General features: G+C 56.3%; 7 protein-coding genes across 7 annotated transcripts; 3 read left to right on the top strand and 4 right to left on the bottom strand.

Moving 5' to 3' along the window:
- Positions 1 to 905: 905 nt before the first annotated feature.
- FIBRA_04878 (uncharacterized protein) lies at positions 906 to 2,385 on the bottom strand (the record flags this gene model as incomplete). Its single annotated transcript, XM_012326663.1, has 6 exons — positions 906 to 1,065; positions 1,127 to 1,146; positions 1,205 to 1,399; positions 1,451 to 2,059; positions 2,116 to 2,178; positions 2,236 to 2,385. The coding sequence occupies 6 exons, from the start codon at positions 2,383 to 2,385 to the stop codon at positions 906 to 908; spliced, it is 1,197 nt and encodes a 398-aa protein (XP_012182053.1).
- A 764-nt stretch (positions 2,386 to 3,149) lies between these two features.
- FIBRA_04877 (uncharacterized protein) lies at positions 3,150 to 5,003 on the bottom strand (the record flags this gene model as incomplete). The annotated part of the gene is made up of 6 exons (XM_012326662.1): positions 3,150 to 3,309; positions 3,398 to 3,417; positions 3,490 to 3,684; positions 3,747 to 4,355; positions 4,450 to 4,551; positions 4,602 to 5,003. 6 exons carry the CDS (start codon positions 5,001 to 5,003, stop codon positions 3,150 to 3,152), a joined length of 1,488 nt encoding a protein of 495 aa, XP_012182052.1.
- Positions 5,004 to 5,231: 228 nt separating this feature from the next.
- FIBRA_04876 (uncharacterized protein) lies at positions 5,232 to 5,901 on the top strand (the record flags this gene model as incomplete). Its single annotated transcript, XM_012326661.1, has 3 exons — positions 5,232 to 5,493; positions 5,608 to 5,755; positions 5,814 to 5,901. The coding sequence occupies 3 exons, from the start codon at positions 5,232 to 5,234 to the stop codon at positions 5,899 to 5,901; spliced, it is 498 nt and encodes a 165-aa protein (XP_012182051.1).
- A 1,371-nt stretch (positions 5,902 to 7,272) lies between these two features.
- Positions 7,273 to 9,356, bottom strand: FIBRA_04875 (uncharacterized protein; the record flags this gene model as incomplete). The annotated part of the gene is made up of 3 exons (XM_012326660.1): positions 7,273 to 7,385; positions 7,455 to 7,557; positions 7,617 to 9,356. 3 exons carry the CDS (start codon positions 9,354 to 9,356, stop codon positions 7,273 to 7,275), a joined length of 1,956 nt encoding a protein of 651 aa, XP_012182050.1.
- A 185-nt stretch (positions 9,357 to 9,541) lies between these two features.
- On the top strand, positions 9,542 to 10,468 carry FIBRA_04874 (uncharacterized protein; the record flags this gene model as incomplete). The annotated part of the gene is made up of 3 exons (XM_012326659.1): positions 9,542 to 10,098; positions 10,154 to 10,275; positions 10,380 to 10,468. 3 exons carry the CDS (start codon positions 9,542 to 9,544, stop codon positions 10,466 to 10,468), a joined length of 768 nt encoding a protein of 255 aa, XP_012182049.1.
- A 5,135-nt stretch (positions 10,469 to 15,603) lies between these two features.
- Positions 15,604 to 16,769, bottom strand: FIBRA_04873 (uncharacterized protein; the record flags this gene model as incomplete). Its single annotated transcript, XM_012326658.1, has 2 exons — positions 15,604 to 16,151; positions 16,202 to 16,769. The coding sequence occupies 2 exons, from the start codon at positions 16,767 to 16,769 to the stop codon at positions 15,604 to 15,606; spliced, it is 1,116 nt and encodes a 371-aa protein (XP_012182048.1).
- Positions 16,770 to 17,539: 770 nt separating this feature from the next.
- FIBRA_04872 (uncharacterized protein) lies at positions 17,540 to 19,524 on the top strand (the record flags this gene model as incomplete). The annotated part of the gene is made up of 6 exons (XM_012326657.1): positions 17,540 to 17,964; positions 18,022 to 18,124; positions 18,187 to 18,625; positions 18,685 to 18,774; positions 18,875 to 19,297; positions 19,346 to 19,524. 6 exons carry the CDS (start codon positions 17,540 to 17,542, stop codon positions 19,522 to 19,524), a joined length of 1,659 nt encoding a protein of 552 aa, XP_012182047.1.
- Between the last annotated feature and the right edge of the window lie 245 nt (positions 19,525 to 19,769).

Here is a 19,769-nt window from a genome sequence, read left to right as displayed (position 1 = left end):
GCTATCCTTATCTAGTGAGATATCTAATCAGATAAGATATAGATCATCTAAACACTGAGATAAGATAGACACTAAGAAATTCTGTGATATACACATTCTCCACTCTGGGAGTCAAATCCATAGATCCAAACTTGGTCATAAGGAATATTTCTGAGCACCACCCAGTCACCTTGAACCACTTTTTGAGGACAGACTCACCTGGGGTTGGGTGTGAACCAGCATCACTGGCTCTATTGATGGATAGAGTCAGCAGGAAACATGATGTACAATTTCCGTGAATATCTGCAGTATCCCATGATGTGACACTGTGGTCAGTGGCATAGGTGAGTGTTCTCAACACCTCCTCCTCATCCGCCTTTTCATAGAATGCGGCAATGCCTGACTCCTCGGCCCGGTAAACTCAGGACATCTGTGCGAGGCAGCGAGACTCACTCATGGCGCCGTATCTGATGGCACCGACAATCGGCCCATTGCGACCAAGCTGGCGAGTGGGGCACTTAGCAGAGGGCACGCTGTATGAAAGTAAGAGTCAAATGTGCAGATGATTGAGGCTTTTTCACCAGATTGCTGTTCTGCTTTTATATTCGCCCTCGCAACAGGTACGCGTCGACGATGGCAGCTCGCCGAGCATAGAGTATCTCAAGCTTCCAGTGGCACAGCAACACGGCGTCAAAGCGCGACAGCCAGCCCTCGCCCATGCTTGAATTCCCGTTCAGTCAGCAAATCCGGATGAGGCAAGAGAATATGAGCTGATACCGACCACTGAGCTGAAAGCTCATCACGCACTTATCAACTCTCGAGCCCTTCTCGGGGTTGAGTGGGGGGGCGCAGGCGATGCTATGAACGTAAGGCGAAAACGTACACATATCCTACAATCCAAAAAATATACGCCGAGATATACTTCGTCAGGCCCACTTGCGCACGTCATCTGCATCAGGTCCATCCGGACTGTCTGACGCAGCTAGATTGCACTGATGATAGAGGCGAATTTGATCTGGCCTAAGTGTCCCCGTTACCGAGTGTATCATCCCTCTGTTATGGAAGAGCATGAGATCCTTTTCCCGCCTTTTCGAGGTATATTGAGCGCTCGATTCTTGCGCGCTTGGAATTAACATGAACAGCTTACCAATCATGCGGGTATACGAGCTAGGCGTAGATACATGTCAACAGATCGTGTGCAGAAGCATAGTCAAGAATGACGCACCTCTGGGGCAATCCCTGGCCGCTGCATGCGATACAAAACGTCTCTGACTTCCTTCAGATCCGTTACGTGCGCTCCGTCCGGATACCACGCGTTCTCTCTAACCGCATCCCTGGGCAACGGATCCACGAACAACTCCGCGACAGTCCATGGGTGAACTTGCAGGTGCAGTTCGCCAGTGACAGGGTTTTTCCAAACCTGAGACTCGGAAGGATCAGAACGAGCGCCTCCGACGATCGAATTTCTCACCAAGGGCAAGACTAGAATTTTAGACTCTTCCCAAGCAGGCAGCTTGTCATATGGGACTTCCAGTCCTTCCGTCTCCACACCCATGCCGGTCGATTTAGCCTTTGCTGTCGAAATCCATACATATGGATGAGGAGCATACTTCACCCTGCTCCTCACGGCTAGACTCTTTAGCTCGCGTGGCTGGATATCAAACATCATCCTTCCCGACACAAATGCCGTCGCCGCCAGCGGGACTTCAAGCTCGTCTCCCGTTCCGTCGTCATAGCGCACCACCTGCCGCGGGCCCTTCGGCACTTTGATTCCGTACAGCGTTGTCACCTTCGGGGGAAGGAGGTCGTACAGCGCCGCATCCATGTGCCAGCGGACAAATCGCGTCGCGCCCTTCTCCTGGTCCTCGGGCGAGATGTGCGTGCGATGCCAGCTGGTGTGCGACGGGTGCTGTAGCTGCACCTCGGGGAAACCCTCGTGATCGTAGCTGGTTCCGTTGCCGACCAGGTAGACCTGCGGGACACGCGGGATGCCCCTGAGTGTTGCGTGCAGAATGGAAGATTTCGTGCTCTCGATCTTCTTGTTTCCGTGCCCGAAGCTGTCGGATGTGGGGTCGAACGCCTGTGGGCTCATGATACAGCCGCTGGAGAATGCACACAGGTGTGTGAAACGCCTACCTTCGCTAGCGCATACTGTTGTTCCGGGGAGAGATCCACATCTCTGAATAGCAACACGCTATGCTGGAACGACCTTAGATCCACGCGGACCGTATAGAAATTAGATGATATGTGCTATACCTTGTACAGCAGCTCTTCGATTTCTCTGAATACCTCTGGTGCGAGCGCCCCTAGATCGACTCCCTTGATTTCCCTGCCGAAGTCTGCGCCCGAGAACATCTCCACGTTGGCCGAAGGTGGGAGGGGAAGGGGTAAAACCTCGACTGCCATGTCGTTGAATGTGCCTGTGGGGACAGAGTCGAGCAAATACGATGGGACGCAGCTTACTATCAAAAGCAAGGTCTCTATATGGCCCCATCTCGCGAAAAGAGATGTTTAGCATGGGAACTTCTCCATTCAGATCTTGACGGAGAAGCCTTCTGTGCCTCGCGGTATACTGCGGAACCCGCGAGGAAGGAGGCTTCTATCAGTCAGTTGTATTCTGTAGACTAGTCTTCCCTTGTTCTGTGTTTCTAGCCAGTCTTATGGTCGCTGAACGCTACAGCCAGCTCACTGTTCACAAATCTCTCTGACTTGGTCAGTTTGTGGAGTCGGTTGCAATCACATTCACTTGAGCGCTTCGGCCAACAAGGTAGGTACTTGCCAAGACTGCTCAAGTCTAGATCCTCCGCCTTGGTGTACGGAGGATCAAGTCCGTCTTCCCGCCCGCCGCGCTGAGTGGGGAAAATACACTGAAACAACAACAGAGAGCTAGGAGCCCATCCAGATTTGCTGCTATACAGATCAGGCCGCACCGACCCAGCCACTACTAGTTACACACATACTTAGTACGTTCTGATGCTGAGTTTGAGAAACCTGATTTGAACCGAATTGTACAGATCCACAAGCATAAGTGATACAAGTCCGACGTCGCCACCGCTCAGCCTCAAATCACAGACATTCGGCCGCTGCTAGGCCTAGATCTCCGGGAAAACACCTAATCAGCCCCATGCCTCCAATCTGCGCACCGCATCTCCATTCCGGATCTGCACGCCTCAAGCCCATTTCTGGACATCCGCTGCGTCTGGGCCCGCCGGAGCCGACGAGGCGGCCAAGTTGCACTGGTGGAACGCGCGAACCTGGTCCGGCTTGAACGCGCCCACAACAGTGTGCAAGACTCCCCTGTTGTGGAACAACACCAGGTCCCGCTCGCGCCTAGAAGAAGAAGATGATGATGATGGGTTAGCTGCCTGTGTGCAGTGAACGAGAGGGGTCGCCGGTGACGTCGGCGCCGAGAGCGTACCAATCATGGGGATACACCAGCTGAGCGAGCGGGCAATGTCGCCGCTGCCGTCAGCGTGTGCTATTGCCTGGTATAGCGACGACAAGGCTTACCGGAGGTGCAATCGCCGGGCGCTGCATCTTGTAGAGTAATGCACGGACCGCGCCCAGGTCGGTGATGTGCGCGCCGTCCGGATAGAGTGCGCCTTCTCTATTTGCACCCTCGGGGAGGGGATCGACAAGAAGCTCGGCGGCCCCGCAGGGGTGGACCTCAAAATGCAGATCCCCGGTCACCGGATTCTTCCACAGCTACGGATACAACGTGGTTACTCCTGATAGCAATCTGCGGTAAAATATTGACGTCAACTCACCATAGGGAGGACTTGCTGCTTCGAAGCTTCCCAGGGGGGGAGCTCTGCGAGGGGCAGCTCCAAGCCCTCTGTCTCGATGCCAAGCCCGGTCGATTTTGCCCGCGCAGGGGCCATCCACACGTACGGGTGGGGCGAATACTTGACTTTGCTCCGCACCGCCAGGCTTTTCAGTTCCGGGGGGAGAATATCGAACATTGTCTTTCCGGAGACGAACGCCGTCGTGCCGAGCGGGACCGGAAGCTCGTCACCCGTGCCATCATCGTAGCGCACGATCTGCGGTGGGCCCTGAGGTACTTTGATGCCGTATAGGGTCGTAACTTTGGGCGGAGAGAGATCATATAGGGCAGCGTCGATATGCCAACGGTAGAAGCGTGTGATGCCACGAACTTCGTCCTCCTCTGACACACGAGTCTTGTGGAAAGTCGTATGCGAAGGGTGCTTGAGTTTCGCCTCAGCAAGACCCTCGTGGTTGTACACAGTGCCATTTCCAATCAGCTGTACTTGCGGAACACGTGGGATAGTCTTGAGGTCAGGATGGAGGATCGACTTTGTCGTGCCTTCAGTCTTGTTGTTGCCGTGCCCATAGCTCTCTGAGGCAGGGTCGAAGGCCTGCAGAGAGTGGTCAGTCATTCGCGATAGTCCGGATTTGAGCGCATATGCAAGGAATAGCAATACTATGTAACGGGTGTGGACGTCGGTTCACCGCCCCAAACGGCGGAACAATGCCCGGCAGGAATTCAGCTATAAAATCGGCAGCACGCTCCGCTTGTCGAGCATCTAGACATCCGCAGAGCGCACCGAATCTCTAACATGGAGATTAGATATAGACGTTTGACTTGAGCGAGGCCCAAACACCCGCTGCACGCAGCACCGAGAGCCGATATATTTATCGCCAGCGAAACAGCGCTGCTCAATATCGGCGGCGGCGACATTTTGGCTATACATGACCGGCGTCCAATTATAGCGCACGAGAGCCGCTCGTGTGCTCACCTTCGTGAGGGCATATTGCTGCTCGGGAGAAAGGACGACATCCCTGAAGAGCAGCGCACCGTGCTGTTTGCGATCGCGTAAGCTCACACGAACCACTGGGTCCAAATGGAAGATCGGGCGGACCTTGTAAAGGAGTTCTTCGATCTCCTTGAATTGTTCCAGGGAGAGCGTCCCAGGATTGATACCCTTCACTTCCCGGCCAAAGTCTGTAAACTTGGACGAATCTGCGGAGGGGGGCAGGGGAAGAGGAACAGTTTCAATGGCCATGATAAGGAAACAAGACGGTAAGTGTGATGGAAAGACTCCAAGGAGAGGATTCAGGATCAAGCTCGTCGACAGCTGAGGCTCACCTGATCCCTTGCCTTATCTTATCGCATTCCACGTGACCAGTTCTGCCGCGCCCACGCCACCGAGACGCGGTCAGTCAAACGCGCCCGCGTTCAACTTTGCGCTCACCGTCTCTCTCGACGAGCTAAAACACCCGCTCTCTGCGCCATGTACGGATCATCTGCTGCACAGAAGGCAAAGAGACGCACGCACGCGCGCCCGGAGCTTACGGACGAGCAGAAGCAGGAGATCAAGGAGGCGTTCGAGCTGTTCGACACGGACAAGGACGGCTGCGTCGACTACCACGAGCTCAAGGTCGCAATGCGCGCGCTGGGGTTCGACCTGAAGAAGGCGGAGGTGCTGAAAATCCTGCGCGACAACGACAAGATGGGGCACGGGCTGATGGACTTTGACGATTTCGCTAAAATCAGTTGAGTGGATCCGCTTCGTGGTTCGGCCGCATTCTGCAGCATAACTAACGGGTGATTATTGCCGCTGTCCTGCCTACACCGCGCTTTGGTGGCGTGTTCCCTTTCGCGCGCAGTGAGCGAGCGCATACTCGCACGGGACCCCATGGAAGAGATCCGGCGTGCGTTCCAGCTGTTCGACGACGACAACACCGGCAAAATCAGTCTCAGGAACCTGAGACGGGTCGCGAAGGAGATCGGCGACAGGCTGGAGGATGACGAATTGTACGCCACACCCACCTGCATTCTATGCGCCGAATCTGCTGAACGAGCCGCTTCCCAGGCAGGCGATGATTGACGAGTTTGACCTGGATCAGGATGGAGAGATCAATGAACAAGAATTCTTTGCCATCATGACGGATGACGCGTAGCGTCCCCCGCGCCACCCATATGCCACCTAGTGCCTTGTTGTCTATTTTTTGCCCATCTCTCGCTGTGCTTGCATATCCTACTCCGTCCGCTGTGGCTCGTCTCGGTAAGTGCAGGACCGGTGCTACCCACGAGCCGGGCTGACGACGAGCGCACAGATCATACCATACCTACGCTGGACAATGTACCCTCCGCATTTTGTATCTGTAGAGAAAAACAGAGCGCCCGTTCGTGCCACCTGACGCGTTCCGCTGGGCCTGGCCGTGTTTGCGGCCGGACCTGGGCAGATTGACACTGACACCCGCGGTCCGACGTCCCAAAGACCCAAGTCGGAGCAGGTCGAGGAACCTGCAATGAAGGCTATGTATCTGAGTTAGCGGCCGCACGCGGCGCCCGGTGACTGGGCGACCGGGCTACGACGCTAGGCTCGAGCTGAACGGTGCATCCGGCGCGATCTTGATGCGCAAGGTAAACTTGGAACGAGTGCGCCGCCCCGATCCGGGCGGGGGCTCTGACGACGGAGTCGCAGCCTCAGAGCGCAGCTGCTGTAGCTCGGACCGTCGTGCGCGGCGGGCGCAGCGCGGGGTCGCTGGCCTGTGACCACGGAGCGTGGCGCGCGTGCTACATGCACGGTGGCAGCGGAGGCCGACAGGCGCCGCCCGGCATATGCGGGGCGGGCGCGGGGCGGGCTCGTAGCACGAGGCACGCGGGGGGCGGCCGCTGCGGCTTCGGGAATGGTGGCGACGGCCGGGGGGCCCGGGTGCGGCTAGCCCGTTTTGGGCGTGTCCCCCAAATGTCCTGGCCGGCCCAGGGCTGCGGATAAGAAAAACGGGGGGCGATCACGGCGCCAGGGCGGGTGGGCCAGCGAAGAGTCCATTCGAAGCCGCCCTGCTGGGGCCGCCCTCGGCGACCCAGGCCCTAAGCTAAACTCGCGCGGCGCCGAGCATCCTCTGCCATGCCACCCAGATCACATGCGAGGGCAATAGTATCACAGACCGGTGGCCAGTGGCGCACGCTTAGTGGCGGAAAAAATCACAGAGGGGAGCCCGTATTCGATACAATGGTATGTGTCGTATGGTTACAGCAGGCAGACAATGTCCAAGCAGAACCAGTTCCAGCCGCAGCCCGTGGAATCCCAGGAATCAGAGAGCGCAAAGAAAGAAAGAAAAAGTCGACTGGGGAATAATGATCATGCAACAGGAAAACATGTACACCAGAAGGGAATCGTCAAACACCCGTGCTGCGTCTCACAGCCCATCACCGTACAGGGCGGCGCACTCGCAGATGGCCATGTCTCGTCATAACATCGTCAACGCGCGTCGATCGCGGCCATTCGCGCGGTCCGTAAACTCTCGCTCGCACCCACTCCGCCCTCATACTGCGTTCGAGATCCGGCGGTGCTTCGGCCAGTTCTTGTGCACCCGCATGTGCTGGCCAAGGTTATCGTGTCGGCTGAAATCCTTCTCGCACACGGGGCACCTGTGCGCTGCAGAACGACCACCGTCAGCCACCGCCCGCCAGAGAAATAAAGAAAAAAGGCTAGACGGCCACGCACGCTTTTCGTTCGTGTGGATGCTCCGCACATGCCGCTTGAGATGCTCGCCCCTCGCGAAACACTTGCCGCAGTGGGGGACTTGACACATGTACGCGCGCGTGTTCTGCACACAAGGCACCGTGAGCGGCGCGGGCTGCCAATCTCCGCATGATGGAAACGCACCTTCTCCACGCCGTTCTCAGACACGATGACCGGCACGGTGGGCACGCGGCGGCCCCGGCTCTTCTTCGTCAGGTTGGGCACCGGGACCGGGAGCGTGTTCCGCCGCCCGCCCTCGGCCTGCGACATGACCGACGATGCCGCAGATGCGCTCGAGATCGCGCGCCGGCGTGTCCGCGGGCGGGACACACCCGACGCCGACGGCTCGATGTACTCCCCGTCGTCGTCGCCGTCGTCCTCGGGCGAGTCGCTGTCGTCCCTCTCTGACTCCCCGCTGTCGCTCGCGGTATCTGGGAACGAGCTCGGCGACGCGGACGAGCTCGTGTAGCTCACGTGGCGCCGACGTTTCGCATCCTGCGCCCAGGTCGCCTGGATCAGGTCCGGCGAGTTCCCCGCACTTGCACTGCCACTGTGGCTCCCTGCGCTCCCGTGCGACGCCGGACTCGGGCTGCCGACGATGGCGCGTGGGTCGCACACCGGCGGTGACACGGCGCCAGTGGCCTCGTCGTGGAGCGGGGCAAAGGCAGATACGGGCGAGACGTTCGGCGAGACCTGCGCGGGATTGACGAAGCGCGGGATGTCCTCGGCAGGCGGCGGGAAATGCAGGCTGGCGGCGGCGGCAGCAGCAGCAGCGGCAAGACCGTAGTTGGGGGATCCGGCAGATGTGCGGATGTATGGAGGGGCGGAGGGAGTAAAGTCAAAATTTATGGTGGCAGGACCGGCAGTGAGGGTCTCTGGCATCGGAAGTGAGGCGGGCGGGGCGAAGCCAGACCCACCTTGCTGCCCAGTGAAAGCTGGGAACGGGGTGAGCCCAAGGTCGGAAGCATTGGCAGAGGCAGCGTTGTTGTCAAAGTAGGACGAGCCGTAAGTATTGTCGAATCCAGCAAAGGCTGACTCTGCCTGTTCCGGCTTGAGGTAGCGGCGAAGAAGGTTCATGCGCTCGTCGGTCATGTCGGGGGCGGTGTCGAGGGGGGTGGAGGACTGAGCAAAGGCAGCAGAATCGATGCTTTGTGCGGGGGTGTCGTAGGCTGGGGCGCCGTAGAGCTCACTGAATGGGAGGGAGCGGTCCGGGGTGGGCCATTGCTGAGCCTGTTGTTGCGGCTGATTCTGCTGGGGGTCGAGGAACTGCGAGCCGTATAGTTGACTGAAGCTATCGACTGGGGCGTTGGAGTCGTACTCGTAGGCGTGCTCAAAGTCCGAGTCGAGCTGCATTGGGTACTCGACGAGGTTCTGTTCCGGGGGAGTGGGTGCGGCAGACATGGACGGTGCGAACGAGGATGAGGGCTGACGCTGAGCGGGAGAAGATGCGGATGGGTATAGTGGGTGGGGGGAGGACATGGATAGGTTGTGGCCCTGGCGGGGGGCAGAAGAGCGCACAGAAGAGAGGCCGTAGTGGGAGGAGGGGTGGGGGGAAGGACGAGGAGGGATGGGGAACTGGTGTGCGGCGGACTGGAGGAGGACGACGGGCTCGATTTGAGGACGGCGGGCGTACATGGCAGACATGGACGAGACGGAAGATGGGGGAGCGGACGGAAAGGGCAGAGAGACGCGGGGCGGAGGAGAGAAGACGGGTGCGGATATAACGGGGAGGGTGAAACTGGGAGGCGGGGATCGTGATCCAGCCGGGGGGCCAAATAAGGGCAGGGAGGGGGGGACGGGCCTCTGCGGCGGGCTGGGCTTGAACTGGATTCGAGGCACGGGCGCGGATGTGATCGACCACACCGGCGGGCTGTCATCCCGCATGACTCCCCAAGGCGCACCTGCTCCACCCCCCAGCTCGAGGCCTGCCCCCTCCGCCCGCGCCCGTCTCCCCCGCGCCCGCGCCCGCGCCCGCCCCGGCCTCGCCCCCTCCGCTAGCCCCCCCGCTCCAGCTTGGCACGCCCGCTCCCGCTCCCGCCAGAAAGGAGCTACTTCTTCTACACAGAACAATGTCGCCAGCTCGCCCTCTTGGCCGTCGATGGCAGGCCGCTAGCAGCTGTGGCAGCACCAGGAAGACTCGCGCGCCTCCACCTCTCCCTCCCATCCCTTTATCCCTCTCGCCACCTCCCCCGCCTGCCTATTCCAGTCAACTCGGGCTCTCTGGTGCATCTCTTCCCACACCCGCCCCCCACGGCCCACCGTCGGCCGGCACAGAGATGTGCTGCCCACAGCCGCCAGCCATCGCGGTGGATCTCAGACTGCATCTCCCACTCGCACTCCGATCTCCTTGCCGTGGCACCAGCACCATTCCTATTCCGGAACAATCATTTCTCGATCGCCCTCTATCTGGGCCACCTTTACAGCCTCCGCATTTATTGTTCTGTCACGCATCACGCCGGCTGCCTTATCCAGGCGGATCACGGCTGCTTCCGACCGACCTGCCCAATCGCACCGTATCCCGTGATGACCCGCCTGCCTATTACGTCACGCGGTCGACCGTGATGATTTGGTCCGCCCCCCTGGTGCAGGGCGCACCGCGGCGGCGAGACTCAGTGAAGTGGCACTCGTATGTTCGAATCCCATTCAGCGCCACCTCCACTCGTCCATGGTAATCTCCCAAGGGAGCCGAGCCTGGAATACCGCACAGATAGTGAAGAGTGGAAGATGATCGTCATACCGACACCCAGTCCCAGTCGGCCGCCCCATCCAATTCCGTCCTCTCCACTCCGGACGTTTAACACACGTAAGTGCGTTCACAAATCATATCGCTTCGACGTCCAAATGACCACATACGACGCAGCACGATTCGGCCGCTATCTTTTCCCGGTTCTCACCTGCCTTTCATAGGTTCCTCTCCCCCGGAGCCAGCTCAACCGTTGTCCACCTTCACCTTCGAGCGTCCGTCTCTCATCGATAACATCGTGGGCATACGATAGTCCTGGAAGCATTGTGCTCAGCGTCTCAGCTCGTCGAACAATGGGCAAGACACACAATGCCCTACGCCCTGGATCCTCGAACCCGATCATTGGGTTCCCTGGTCGCATATTCGCTGTCGAGACAAGTCGCAAGTGGGGACATGCTAAGCCCAGCGAGCTTACGTTTCACTCTTGTTCTGACTCGTTTAGCCTGTATCTACAAACTGACATCTTGGATCGAAGTTGGCAACATTCATCTCCGGTTATAAGTCTTCCGGTGTCCAACGCTCATGTGTATAATCTGGAAGTTTAGTGAGTCATTCAAACAATATTCAAATCACGAGATTTACTCATCTTGTTCCCAAACCTTCTGGAGCTTGTTCTACAGCACATCCCTGTGGGTTTTCTTCAATATACATGAGCGTTGGACACCGGAAGATCCACGACCGGAGATGACTTGAGAAATATGGTCAGCTTCACTTCAAACGTCAGTCTGTATCAGGCTGAAGTGTTTGATGTCAGAACTAGAGTGAAAGACTGTTAAGATAAAATAGACTCAGCTCGAAGTAACGAATATGCCACGATAGGTAGCTGGTGGTTGGTCTACCGATTGCCAGCCATTCTCATCTACAATCGCCCTGAGTTGTGCAAGGCGCGTCAAGCCTCAAACTAGTTGTTCAATAGGCACACTCTGCATCCACCCTCTCATACAGTTGATGGGGATCGGTAGATAGAATATGACCTGGAGAGGTTAAGTGAGTCATTTGAACATTAGTCAAAACACGAAACTTTCTAATCCCACCCCTCGACCTTCCGAAGCTTGTTTTACACATATTCTCTTCACATCCCCGCTGGGTTTCTCTAATATTATATTTACTGATCCCCATCAACCGCACGAGGAGGGCGAGTGCGGAACCAGTGTCTGTAGAACGTATAGTTCAGCACTAAAGATCTACGCATCTTAAACAGCTGCAGAAGGGCATTCATTCTTACCATATTTACATTTTCACTCCCTTTTAAAAAAGAAAAATGGTTAGGGAATAATTAAGGAATGACGTCCTGCGGGGATAGAAGACGGGAAGGTGGCCAATTCTTTATCAATTACATCTTGGAATGTCCACCATTTGTCCTGCCCCGCCATGCTAGCAGCTAGATGGCGTCTGGAATACAATACATCTTGCGCGGTGACGGAGTGACAACCCCAAGTGCCGACCTAAGTGTTCAGGTCTACCGCAAGATCTCTCAACCCGATTTACGGAATTCACTGAAGGCAGGGTCACTCGGTCCGGAGGCGAATTGCCGCAGCCGTGTTGCAAACGATATCGCTAATGGAGATATGTTTAGTTGGGCTACCGCCTCTTTCTCCCATGGAGCTGATGAAAAAAATGAACTACGTCCTCCGGCGTTACGCGACGGCCCACGGCTACGGACGCTATACCGACCCCAGCACGGCACAATGCGAAGCCGCGGAGAGCGACCGAGAAGACGCACTGCGGATCAAAGCGTACGTCTCTCACCGAGTCAACATCGCTCGAGAGGGCAAGCCTGGCCCGCCGCTCGCCCTCGTCTTTATCATGCGGCCACGGCCCTGCCACCAGCCCAGCAGTGCGACCTCAAAGCGGACAGACCCCGTTCACTAGGCATGATATCGGCAGAACGGGCGGTGTGAACGGTCCAATTAATGTCTCCCCAGTGCGCACGAGATCGCGCCGCAGTTCAGCACATATCGGGCGCCCATAGGATAATGGAGGCTGGCTGGACACTGGGATACTGAATGGCGATGCAGCAAGCATGGCGGCTGCCTACCCGCGAAGCTGACGTGTCCACATCGCGGGGTAGGCGATCCGCTGTGGGGAAGCCCGGTGTCGTTGCTTTTGCTTTTTCCGTGGGTTCCTCCGACCCCAAATAGACGAAGCCCGGTGCGCGGGGGATGGCACCCACGCGAAGTGCACGACGGCCAAACGGGCTGGATGACGAGCAGTGCGTGGCCGGGAAGTAGCGGGTGTCCGAGACGCAATCGTGGCCCCGCGCCCAGAGGTGTGCTCGGGCGCGGCCAGTTATCAGAAGCCAGAGGGAGGTGGCGTGACAGGGCCACGAGCGAAGAATTGCCCGATGCGGCTGGTCATGAGCCTGCATATTGCTGTTAGCCGGCGGTGCAACTAGACCCCAAAGTTCAAACGTTCGCGATCGCTCCACGTTGCATTGCAAACCTTGAGCTTGAATTTTGAATTTGCGCAAAGCCACAATCCGCTTCGAGCGCAGGACAATGTGCGCCGAGCGTGACAATAATGAGTACTCCAGGAATAAATTTGTAAGGACACGGTGCACAACTCAGCCGTCGGGTACGGATGCGCTGCTTACTGCACTAGTCGCGATGGAACCCGCGCCGAGCGTCGTGAGAATCCGCGCGTGCCTCCACAGCCCGCCCCGCCCCGCCCCAAGCCTGCTCGCGCCCTCGCAGTCGGTCTGCGCGCAGCGCCGCCTCTAGGCGCAGTGTCAGCACGGGACCTGCGGGCATTTTGCCGAAAGATAAGCACGGATCTCGCCCCAGATCCCGCAGTCCGGATCAGTCATGCGCGGAGACCGCCCTGGGGCTCGAATGCCCGCAGCAGCCCACTGGGGCGGGTGTCAGACTAAGTTTTTGCGGGCTGTGGGGGTTTGTTGCTGGGGCCGGCCGTCCACTCGCTTGCGTCCACTTTTGTTTGGCACAGACGTGCTTTTTCTCAGCGTCCAATGCGGCTGGCCGACGTACCGCTGGCTCCCGGGGTTATGGTTGAAACCACGGCGGCTGACAGACATTACTATCCTTCATAGTGGTGCACACGTTCGCCGGTCCGGAGGATGCGGGGCCGCCTCTGCGCTATACCTTCCCGCATTTGATCCAAGCCTGAGCGCAGAAACCGAACGATTGGGGGGAGTTCACGACAGATTGTGCCAGACTAGTGCGGGGAATGTGGACTGATACATACAGGATGTGCCCTGGAGGGCACGGACTACGAGAGTACGAGCGATTACGGTCCGGGTGGCGAGGCTCTTCTCCCCGGAGCTGACAGAAAAGAGAGATGGTCCGCTCGAGGCTCATGCCACTGTGATATTGCGCAGACGACAAGTATCTGTGCACCACGCCCCAGAGGCGTGCGCGCGTGCTGCGGAGCGCAAGGGCGGCCGCGGCGCAGCCAAAAAAACACGCCGAAGCCGCCGGGAAGGTGGAGCAACACAGCAGCGCTATTATAAATTGGGCACCCCATGTCTGGCACCCCTGCGTCCACCGTCATGCTTATGCGGGAAAGTAGAAAAGACGCGGGGATGTGGGGATGGGCCACGCCTGGCCTACTGCGGTCCGCAAGGTAGGCTGTATGCGTGAGAGGAGGGCGGAAATGACGGGTTACTCGAGTGATTGGTAGCGTGGCGTCCTTCTCTGCTGTGCTAAGTGGGTAGGGCGATGAGAGGACCGTACGGACGGGACTTGGCGGAGGCGGTGGTCGCTATTTGGTATGGGCGGCGCGAATGAACAGATAGTACTATTTGCACACCGGATTACATACCCAGGACAGCCGCTGCATATAACCGCACCCGGTATGAATCCCGTCAACAATTATGAAGACATGGGTTCAATGCATCGGACAAGAGATGACCGGTCAGAATGAAAATTGTCAGCGGTGGAAATGAAGCAGCTTCGTAGCGACGCACCACCACCAGCAATAGACACGCGGCCTGCACCGGCCTCGGTTTAAAGCTGCGATGTCTGAGGTGCGCATGATTGTCCGATCTCGTCCAAACGTGTGGTACGCATGCATCCAGCGGATATGATTAAAGGATCTTCCAATCCGGCTGTGTGCCTTCCCTGTGGACACAGCATCGATGGACGGCCATCTTTGTTTATAGAAAGATGGGGAGAGTGGAAGGATCCCGAAGCGTCGGCGTCACAATGTGATAGCGATGCGCAGAACAGCCAGATCCCGAAAGGGCAGGAGTTGGCATAGAGCTGCGTCGTATGCCCTGCTGATAGGAAGATCGAGCGAATCAGGGTACGACGCCAGATGGGGTGCGTGGAGTCGGGAGGCGGGAACAGTGCCACACTTCACATTCCGTATAATCGGTCCCCGATATCGGCCATGGCGGGCAGAAACACCGTAAAACAAGCTAGTGCGAACGGTATATTAAGCAGCGGGTCATCGACGTTCCACTCCAAGTTTTGGGGTGGAGCACAAGCGTAGAGAAAATTGTCCCCGGCAGCCAAGTATATGCCAAACATATTGAGAGCCGTATGGCTTGGTATCGATTCTGTGTACACGGCTGGGACCCCTTTGCCGTTCGAATGTGATTCTCGAAACGAGTTCCTCTGAAGCGATTATGGTTTTCATTTTGCAGCGGCACTTTCCCGGGCTCGGTGGCTGGAAACTTTGCGCCCCAAAACCAATTTGAGGTTCCAAGAAGCAATACATAGCCTATAGGCTGTGTTAAACGTAACTGAGTCTTAGCCAACAGTCACCGGAAATGCGCTATTCGCCTTTGGGAACATACGTACTTGGACATCTCTGACGAGAAACCTGCCCGGACGAGGTTGAATTTGAACAGCAGGCAATTTGGCAGTAACAGGGTCGTCAGCGTATTTCCGACATGAAGATCAAGATAGTGTCGCCTAACCAATACGCCTGGGCTTGATTGATAGCACCAGGGTACTTATGTCAAAGAGCAGTTTGAAACTGAAGAATCATCAACATTAAGTTCTCACAGGCGTCTACAGAGGAGGCAGAAGGCCACGGCAAACACCGAGCGACAAGAGTTCGAGCACTTTGATTGTAAATAATTCGCGTGAAGGCCGAACGAAAATGATTATAGCTGCAAACTTGGATCATCTTCACATGCACTCTACATAAAAGCCAAGCAGTTACCACATGGATCAGGCTTATGGTCGTCGAATACGATTGGCTCCGTCATATTTTCAGATAATATTGTTCAGATATGCAGCAAGACTAATAACAATTCGACAGCGGTACGTACTCAACAGAGCTTACAGACGATCACAGATCATAACATGGATACGAAATCAAAACAAATCGCAGAAAAGCAAGGATAGTGAAAACGACAGCGAACGATATGCAAAGTTAAAAACGAGATCTGGAGAATAAGATTGGCATACGATGTAGAGCCTTTCATCGACGGCGCTTGGACGACTTGGACTTGGACGTGGATGGCTGAGAGTCAGTTGCGGATGGATCATGCGGGAGCACACGCCACCCCCGAACAACCACACCATCAGGCATAAGGGTGTCCTCAAACTCCACCGGGATCGGAGGAGGTATTTTGGGAAGCGTAGTAACATCCACTGGGACCGCAGGAGGAAGACTCTCGCCAGGACCAGGCGGCACATACTCTACACCAGCCTCAGCAGCACGAGCACGAGCCTGGCACTCAGCTAGAAACTCGAGAGCTTTCGGATCCGGGGGACGGCCATCGTATGCGAAGAGAGGTGTCAGAGGGTTCCGCTGGGGGAGTCCAGCAAGGAATGGCGTCGCTGCGAGGGCCCACCCTTCTGCCACCAAGTCGGGTGGACGAGGGCGGTACTGGGGCATGAGCTCGCCTTTGAAGTCCTTTGTGCAGTCAAAGAGAGCCTGATAATGCTTATGCCTGCGCTCGTGAGCAATTAGATTGTCTCGCCGCGTAAACTGGCTGGAGCAGATCGGGAGTGAGCACATGTAATCTGAAGACGAGTAGTGAGTACACTGAAGCATCGTTGGCCTGATGACCTACTCCTCTCGTGCATATGCAACGAGCGGACGTGCCGTTTGAGATGTTCCGAGCGCCCAAACGTCTTGCGGCAGTCCTCAACTTTGCATGTGTACGTCGTACCCTTGCGCACACCATCCTCCTTAGTAGGCGCCCGTCGTCCTCGACCCTTCTTCGATACTCCAGGAATGGGAGTCGCATCAGGGTATCTGCTCTGCGGTCCTGGATGGCTTTCCCATGTGATTGGGAAAATATCACCATCAAGGTTCACACATCGACGTCCATCCACGATGACAAGAAAGTCCTCCAGGATATGTTTCTTCCTCGGTGGCGGTGGGAGATATGTGGGTCGAGGGAGAGAGCGGGGTTCAATAGGCTCTGAAGTCGATTCGGCTGAAGGGACGGACTCAGGGTTGTCAGATTCCGCCTGAAATGCTGGCTGCGGGCGAGCCAGCGGTCGGGTAAGTAGGAACGAGTGTGGTTTGCATGACTCCGGCATGACAGGTGTATCATCCTGTGGTACATTAGCATGGAACTGGCTCGACGACTTGGTGACAAACAACGGCGCACCCATGTCACCGCCGTCATCCATTTGTCTGGGTCTGGTGGATCCGCATATCGAACCGACATCGGATCCTACTGCAATCCATGATTAGTACGGCTCTTCGTATGAGTATGGCATGGTTAAAATACCTGCTGAACTGAAGTGCAGAACTGACCCGGCCAACGTGTTGCCCGCAGCCGAGTGTGGAGAGCTGTGGCGGCTGCCAGACGACTCGGAACTGTTTCTACCTTTTATGTTCGCTTATGTAACACCGCATCATTACTGCTTACTTAATCACGGTGGTCTTGGGCTTACAGCAATGTGCAGAAAGATGCGCAGTACTCTCATGTTGACGCCGCGGCGCTTCTGGTGAGGGAGAGAAGGGGAGAGACGGGCTTAACAGTAACTGGGAATATGTGGTATCTACAGGAGAACCCGAGAGCATACTGTCCGGGTAAGTCTTTCTGCCAACAGGACTGAGCATACTCGTTGACTGGTGTCACCGCTGAAGTTATATCAATATCTTCGCGAATCTGGCTTCGTCGACTGTGCTCGCTCATATCCATTGACTGCGAGTCATGGCACGTGAGATCGTATCGTTTGTGTCAAACGTCTAGAGCGATGCGTAACCCCGACACTGAACGGTATAAATGTTCCTCCTTTCGAAAGGAGAGATACAATTCGCATCTCACAAGGATTTGCTCAATCCCAACGTACGTGCTCGCAACTCCATATCAATCACGAGCTAGTGTTGACTAACGCTTATGCATCTAGGTAGTCGTTTGCCATTTATCTTGCTAAAAAGTATGCCCTGCCCTATGAGTACCCCGTTCCGCATCGTTCTCGAGATGATCTTGACGAACGTCCACCGTGGATGCAACAATTTTTTTGCGGGAGTCACCGATGCCGCTCTCAATGGTAATGGGTGGCAGAAACTATTAAACCCTATCGTCATCCGGGGCCACACTGCATGGTCTAGGGAGCCTGGCGACCAGGAGAAGCACGGGGTCCTCCACGACTACGACGGGGAGGAAATCGACCGCGTTGTGTACCACAAATATCAAATGCAAGCCAACGTAAGTCTTGTCTTCAAACTGCTCAAAACTCCGGCCTCTCTGCGACTGTTATTCTCTTCCTCACCGAGCACCGTCTCTACCACGACAGTTTCGCAGCCACGTCGCGCCTTGTCCATCATGGCAGATTCTCAAAACGATCTCTTCAACTACACATCGGGGCGCTGGGCGTAAGTCTTACACATTCTATTCTATCGCATCTCTGACCATTTATCTCTATCGTTCAGCTATAACGACGCTCTTCGCCACAATAAGCGGAGGCTCGCTTTCGATGTCGACGAGCTACGTCGACTTGCGGCAGAGTCCATAAATCAAAGTCCTGATGATGTCGTCAGCTTGCCGAAGGCGGATTCAATCGTACCTTTATCATCACTCTACGTGACGCTCGGCAGATGATTGCCCGTATTCCGTACCCCATAACCGTTCCAAAATACTACACCGTCGCCAGCGAAGTTGCCACTATCGAGTACCTGCGTTCTTCTGGGTTGCCCGTTCTCGAGATTTACGGGTACTCGCCTGACTCGAAAAACGCCGCTGGGACCGCGTATATTCTGATGGAGCTCGTTCAAGGCTCCAAGCTCAGCGAGGCTTGGCCTGGCCTAGACGACCAGGAAGTCATTTCCGTCGTCCACCAGCTCACCCAACTCGAGTCACGGATGATGTCACTGTCTTTTCCTGTTGGCGGGAGCCTATATTTCACCAAAGACTTGGAGAAAGTCGCCACGGAGCTGGCCATACCTTTGGATGACAAGCGTTTCTGCGTCGGTCCTGATGTAAGGCTGCCGCTGTGGTACAGGAGGAGGGCAAAGCTCGACGTAAATCGAGGACCGTGTACGCCGTTTTTTCTGCCTTTTCATTATCGCGCTGCCCGAACTCACCGATAACTACAGATCAAAGCGCCGAAGTAGTTCTCAGAGCAGCGGCGCATAAGGAACTCGCCTACCTCAAGCAGTTCGGGCAACCGATCCTGCCATTGCGACGTGAGAGAAGGCCCAGTTACAAGCACCAGCGACAGTTGCCGTCGTACCACGTAGAGAATTTGGAGCGGTACCCCAACATCGTGCCCTCACTCGTCCCTAGGGACTCCAGTCTCAGTTTTCTGCATCCGCCATCCAGACCCCCAGCAGAACAACATCATCGTGTCGAGGTCGTCTGGCTCCGACTGCAAAGTCGTCGGCCTAATTGACTGGCAACACGCCTCTATTCTGCCCATGTTTCTCCTCGCTGGTGTTCCTCAATGCTTCCAGAACCATGATGATGACGTCTCGCAGTCTATGATGCCCCCCTCTCTACCACAGAACCTCGACAAGTTGAACAGAGCTGAGCGAGCCGACGAGGAGTATTTCTACCGTCGTCGCCTCGTCCATTACCATTATGTCACCAGCACAAAGGAGTGCAACCAGCTCCACTACACCGCCTTCACAGATCCCTTGTACGGGCTCCGCAGCCGTCTCTTTCAACAAGCTAGTGGCCCGTGGGAGGGTGAGACTTTCGAGCTAAAGAGTGCGCTAATTTAAGCCACGAAAAAGTGGGAGGAGCTCACGGGGGAAGGTTTACCGTGTCCCGTCAAGTTCAACGCTAAGGACCTACGCGAGACAATGGCGCTGAATGAAGACCTGAGTACAGCGGACAGAGGCTTCGAGCTCTTGCAGGGCATGTGTGGCCTTGGGGAGGAGGGCTGGGTGATGGCTGAGGGCTACGAGTATGCCGCGGCGTTCTTGAAGAGATGAAGGAGGAGGCGTTAGCGGGGGTCGCGTCGGTGGAGGAACGGGAGGAGATCATGGCTCACTGGCCCTGGGACGATATGGAAGAAAAGGTGTATATGTAACAAATCGAGCTAGATGCTCCATATCGTTGTATCTTTTCTACAACTTGTATCATCTATGGCCAGTTGGCCTTGTTCTTCAAATCATAGCCACGGGAAATGTCTTGCAAAGGAGGCATGCACTGATGTGTTGGAGTTCGAATTGTTCCC

This window comes from Fibroporia radiculosa (assembly GCF_000313525.1).
Source record: "Fibroporia radiculosa TFFH 294 genomic supercontigs, scaffold3574, whole genome shotgun sequence".
NCBI classification, from domain to species: Eukaryota; Fungi; Basidiomycota; class Agaricomycetes; order Polyporales; family Fibroporiaceae; genus Fibroporia; species Fibroporia radiculosa.
Note: the sequence above shows the minus strand (reverse complement) of the source record. Positions and strands in the feature narration are given on the sequence as shown.